The sequence below is a fragment of the Leuciscus leuciscus genome (assembly GCF_965113295.1).
Source record: "Leuciscus leuciscus genome assembly, chromosome: 12".
NCBI lineage: Eukaryota > Metazoa > Chordata > Actinopteri > Cypriniformes > Leuciscidae > Leuciscus > Leuciscus leuciscus.
The window spans coordinates 30,096,687-30,103,025 of record NC_138736.1 but is presented as its reverse complement, the minus strand read 5'-3'; the positions used below and the strand labels follow the sequence as shown (position 1 = coordinate 30,103,025).

At 35.2% G+C, this 6,339-nt stretch overlaps 1 protein-coding gene across 3 annotated transcripts in view; it reads right to left on the bottom strand.

Annotated features, from left to right (window-relative positions):
- Positions 1–3,622: 3,622 nt before the first annotated feature.
- The window catches only part of LOC309510823 (uncharacterized protein), a 55,387-nt gene continuing 52,670 nt past the window's right edge, over positions 3,623–6,339 (bottom strand). For all 3 annotated transcript variants that reach the window (XM_082185739.1, XM_082185740.1, XM_082185741.1), the window contains 2 exons: positions 5,575–5,754; positions 3,623–5,498 (listed from right to left, as the gene is read on the bottom strand). In XM_082185739.1, the coding sequence (XP_082041865.1) occupies positions 5,289–5,498; positions 5,575–5,754 (390 nt within the window). In that variant the 3' untranslated portion in view covers positions 3,623–5,288. The remainder of the gene's footprint in view (positions 5,499–5,574; positions 5,755–6,339) is intronic.

Sequence of the window (6,339 nt, the reverse complement as noted above, 5' to 3'; positions counted from 1 at the left end):
CCCCAAAAATGTATGTCACAACCTGCCGCGACCTAACAATTATAACATATATCCTTGTCCTACAAACATAATTAAACATTTATAATAGTTTTTTAGACATGCAGTCAAGTATAGATATGTTATGTTCATTAAGTTTGTTGCTATTAAGTATTGGGGTAAGGAATATTGTCCCATATTTTTAGATTTGCATTTAATGAAACCAGATTATTATTATTTTAAATACAAAATTATATTGATTACTTAAATTTATGATATATTTTCATAAATAAGCAAAATGGGCATATAAAGTGAAAAAGAAGAAAAAAAATCTTCAATATGGTTTTGTGTTACAAGAAGCGTTCAGCCACATCATAGGATGGCATTTCAATAAAGAGACATTTCTGCCATCCTCAGTACACAATGTGGAACTGCACCATTAGAGCTTGTATAAAGGTGACTTGACTTGTAATTCAATAACACTTTCATAATAGTGCATATAATTCTTTCATAAGTGTGCACATTTATGAAGTAATTCCCATTAGCATATTTCCTGGCAATAGCTAAGAATTAAAAATGCATTATCGTCTTTGCGGCCTCTGCGGTCTAATGCCACTAACCACTTAAGGGCTTACCTCTGGGAATAACACGGTTAGTCAAATAATATACTGACATCTAAGATTTTTCTACCAAACTATTATTTTACCTTTATTAAATGTGTTTTCCTTTTGATAGAAGTCATGAAATTACACTTTAGGCTATGCATTATCTATAGTCACTATACTATATATCACAAAACATATGACTAATTTGATTAAATTTTTATTTTATTTTATTTATTATACACACAGTCATATATTGAAACCAGCTGTCTCCTTTTACAACACACATTAGAATGTGGAAGCCAAATCGATATTTATTCACAATCATCAATATATTTGCAATCATTTTGACTTGGCTTTCTCGTGTCCAGTTAGTTAGTCATATGCTTTTTCTAAACCCTGAGACTGAGAGCTTTAAACCAAAATGCAAAGTAGAAAAGGAAAGGTCAGGCAAACAAAAGGCCATTTCTTATGCAAAGCCCTTTTTTTCTTTCATTTGCCCATTATTTTTAAACATGAGGAAACCTCTGCTGTGGCTCCACGTATGCAGTAGAGTAATTGCTTTTTTTTTTTCATTATGAATTTATTGATTCTGTGGAGAAATCGTGATATTCATTCCCTAAAAGTGACGAATGCAGTGATAAACGCATTTGCTGTTGAGGTTGTGAGAATACTGTCACAAAAGTGATGTGAAAGAATATTATAAAATATGATAATATAGATTATCCTTTATACAGACAGGAGGGGAAAGGGCTTTGGTTGCATTTCATTCTCTATAACATACTCTTTGGGCCGTTTTTGCTGGCACCAGCTGGTGAGGTGATGTCCCCTGGGTGCCAGACCAGACACAATGCAACTGGTTATCTGCAATTTTGGGTGTCTGGTCCCAAAATGTGCAGACGCTATGGATTATAGCTTCAATTTTTGGCTGTGAAGAACATTCTTTGTCATAAAGACCAAACGAATTTCTCATGGTTGAATCAAAAGCACAAGATGTGAGGAGATTTGTGATTTCTATAATAAAGTACTAGTAAATTCTTATAAAAATGTATTTATATAATAATAATAATAATAAATAATTGTATAATCAGCAAGGTTTGCCTTTAATAAATAATTTTTAACAAAAATGGAAGAGAAAAAACTCACATTTTATTAAAACACAATGCTGAAATAACACTACATTTATTGAAAGATTTTCATGAAACTGAACATTTTGATGAGTGGCTCTTTTTTTGTAACTTTTGGCCCTCTAGCGGTTAGAAAACAAAACTGTATGCATTTTGCGGAAGAACATTGTTGCTTCGGCTCTGCATGACTGCGGATTAATATGACCCTTCACAATAGATAATGCTTTACAATCAACTCTGTTAGAGAGCTACATATGGCAATTTATATACTTAATAAAATACCTTACCTGTTGAGTAATAAAAACACCATCTCTGCATCGCTTTTACAACATTTCAAATCCCTCTGTTCTTGCCATCCCTGAAAAAAAAAGCCAAGCCACTGTTGATTCTCGTTTGTCTGTGCATTCCCTTTTTGCAAGCAGACTCTCCTCTGTTCAGAGTTTTTAAAAACGTACGATTCCCCAGAAATTAGAAATTTAGCATCATGTCAGCCTTTCTCACAAGTTGTGACAACTAACCTGTGCCACTCCCACACCATACACTCGTCAACACTGTAAAAAAATATTGTTGGTTTAACTTAAAAAAGTAAGTTACCTGGTTGCCTTAAAATTTTGAGTTCATTAAAATGAAAAAAATTAGTTAAAGCTGCCGTCGGCAAGTCTGGCAGATTGGGTCGATTAGCCAAAATTTTGAATGTTTACAACTCTCATGCCCCTCCCCACTACCAGCGAGCACCCTCCCATCGAGGTCGTGCTCGTCAGTGCGTCACTGTGCGTGTGTACCTGATTTTCTGTGAACGCGTCCGTCTCTTCAGCATCTATCAACACCATGGACTCGGAGGTTGGCTGCCCTGGCTAATCTATCCATAGATAGCAATAACCGAGGAATTGGAAGCTTGTTAGTAGATTTTCTCTCCGCCATCACGCTTCATGCAATCTCCAGGCGAACTTCATGCGTGGCGTGTGCATGTGAAATTAACGTGCCTGCGCGAGTGAGGGGGGATCTGTGGCATGTGCACGACCTGTGATTGACAGTCAGATCTCACACCCCCCTGCGCTGATTGGACCTGATGAAGCGGGAGCGCTGGATTTTTGCAAAACAAATAACACGCTCCAGGTGGAGTTAGAAGCTCGGGTTTTTTTCTAAAACCACCTTATTTATGTTGTTCTGTCGGATTATAGTGTCGATTACACTGAATATGATCAAAAAAAATTTGCCGACGGCAGCTTTAATACAATGAAGGAGATTGCTTTATCAAATAAATATTATGTTATCTTAACCACATTAATTATCTAAGTTGATTTGACAAAAGATAAAAAGTTTTGATAACAAATCATGAAAATATTATAGCCTATTTATGGATATGACAAGACCCGCACTGGCGAGTGATGTAAGTTACCAGCGAAAACCATCCTGACCGGTCTAAAAAAGAAACATTTATAATAGGCTTAGTGAATAAGGGTATTAGACATGAAGGATTGATTTATTGACTCTTTGTTAAAATCTCATTAACCAAAGTTTACTGCACTTTTTCTTTAATTGCTAATAAAAAAATTAAAAAAATTAAAAACCAATTTCCATTTAAGATACCAAAAAATGTGATTATTAGATCAAGTAGTAACTAGTATTATTATAATTATTTATTAATTATTAAAAACGTTAGATTGTTTTATATTTCTTGCGTAAACAGATGAAATCTCCCTCTGTTGAAATAGAATCAGTGGAATCATGTTTTTGAAATTCCATGTCAAAGACATCTTTTAAAAATAATAATAATAAACACTTTGATTAGTTCAAAACCATTACTTTATTTACAAATAATTGAATACATGCTTGTCTCAAGTTAAGCTTGTACATTTTGGCTTACAGGCATTAAAGGCATGCCCAAACATATTGTTAATAATGAGTAAAAATATGATATATACATATAACTGCTATATACACCAATTATATTAGAAAGATGAAAGGAAAAAAAAAACCAAAGAAAAAAACTAATTAGTGTATTTGGATACAGATATACACCAAAGGCGAAGTTAAGCAAATGCATACATAAAACTGACCAGTCAGGTTAGACGATTATCTAACTGGTAAATCTGTAAAGTCTCCTTTGGTAGGAAGGGTGGGGGGGTGGGTTACATAAAAATTCAGGCTATCTCTGGGATGTACATTTGGCCATCTAGTTAAAAAAGTTTGAAACAATAAATGGGTTTTTAAATAGTGAAAATGCGTAATCTATAAATGCCTCCAGATTGTAGGTTAAATTCACAATAAGAAGCAGCATTTTAATAAACAACTGGAGGTATGAATTCTGAGAAGGGTTCATACATCCAGACTAACACATTTCCTAATGAGACACCATGCGGTTTTTGGACCAATGAAATTTCACAGTAGGCAGGAAACACTGCATATTAAAATATTTTTTTTTTACTGCCCCATATGACACAAAACAATGTATATATAAGTGTTGCTGTAACCTAATGCTTAAAACCATATTATACTTAAGTTCATTAATCAATAATGAAACACAGATCTGTTCAATGTCACTTTTCACAAATGGCTACAGCAAATGCCTTTATCCAATAAAAAAAAAAAACAATTCACAGAATAACAACTGCAACGTGCAACAAACTTTACATTCACTGTGATGTACTCTTTATATAGATTTCTTCAGATAGGCTACAGATGTGCATGTGTTTAAACACAAAAAGTGCATTAAATATTATGAAATCGAATAGCAAGAGAGAGATGGAGAGAAAAGAGAGATAGAGTCTAAATGAGACTGCTCTTCAGCTCTTTAATCCCCTTTAAGCTATGTTGCCATGGACACCTCACTGTTTTCTTTCAGCTCCTAGTTTTCTGGCATGTGCGTACATGTATGTAAACCCATACCAGCAGCCCACCTGCCCACAGACATCACTTGTCATTATACGTATGAAAAAAGACCATCTTTTCCAACTCTACAAAACATCTAATCTAACCTGCACATTTTTCGTCTTTCAATAATACAAATTTACATTACATGCATTAAAAAAAAAATATTACACAATTTGTTTATTTTTAGCATTTGATTTTCAAGACTAAAAGAGCACCTCAGGTTATAAGCTATACTGAAGTCCTGGCTTATAAAAATGTAGCATAAATGAAATGTAGGCCTTTAAAACTCACTGCTGCCCCCATGCTGCTAGAGCGAATACAAATGGGTCTAACAAACCAAAGAAAAGGAAAAAAGTTAGCAAATGTGTAATTCACTTGACATTGTACAGATATAAAAATAGTCCACATGGTCTCGTCTTATTTTAATAGTACATGTCAACTGTAAGTGTTGTGAAGTGTTTCTCCACGTTTATACTAAAGTAGTGATACTGAAGTGCTTTCAGTAGTGTCTGGAAGTGGACCAAAAACACAGACTGGAGGTCAACCAGTCTGACATCCTGAGTGTTTATCGATTTGCAGTGTGTAATTTTTAGACACTTAAACTAATAAAGTGCTTAGTTAATCGAGCAGCTGCAGTACGAGTCCAGATTCATAACGGTCCACCTTTCCAGCTGCAAGTTAAGCAGAGGTGGTCTTTTTGGTTTGATCCTTAATGACACGGGTCGAACGGATACTTTGTGACACCTCCGTGGAGTTCCACCATGGACTCGCCCCAGGTGATGACGTCGCCGGTGAGGTGGCTGGAGCAGGATGCTTGGTCGTAGATCTCGGTAGAGGTGAGCATACGCGACCACAGCTGCAGATCCGACATCTCGCCCACAAAAGACTGTGTGGCGTCGAAACGGCCGCCCAGAGTGTCCTGGGTACAAAAGAGTCGGGTGTTAGTTAGTGCGAGTGTGTTTTGATTCACTTATGTTTGATTCTGTGAGATGTACCTGTTCCTGTCCCAGGATAAAGACTCCTCCTGGTTTAATCGGATGCCAGGGGGACAGATTCTCTCCAGAGCCCCTTTTCACACCGTCCTGATAAGCCTCCCACATGCCATCACGTGTGGACCATGTTACACAGAGGTGGTGCCACTTACTGTCCGTCAGAGAAATAGGAAGAGTGACTGCCTGGAAGAGGGCAAAAAACAGAGTACATCTTTAAACAACAGCAATTGTTTTGTTAGTATGATAGATGGAATTCTGTCTTACACACTCTCGCATATTCAGTTTAACTACTGTTGTACTGTTGTTTTAATGATGTATCCTTGTCTGATGATGGAGATTAACAAATTCTGACCTGATAAACATTTTCTCTTGCAATATTTCAGCATACTCATTATTACCATTTAAAAGTTTGGGGTCGGAAGATGTTTTTAAAGTACATTTTTTTATGCTTACCAAGGCTGCATTTATTTGATCAATACAGTAAAAACAGTAATATTATCACAATTTAAAATGATTTTAATTTATTTTAATATATTTTTTAAATGCCATTTATTGTTGTGATGGTAAAGCTGAATTTTCAGCAGCCATTACTCCAGAATTCAATGTCACATGATCCTTCAGAAATCATTTTAATATGTTGATTTAGTGCTTAAGAAACATTTCTTGTTATTATTAATGTTGAAAACAGTTGTGCTGATAAATATCTATTTTTTTGTGGGAAAAGTAATACATTTTCAGGATTCTTCGATGAATAAAAAGTTAAAAAAG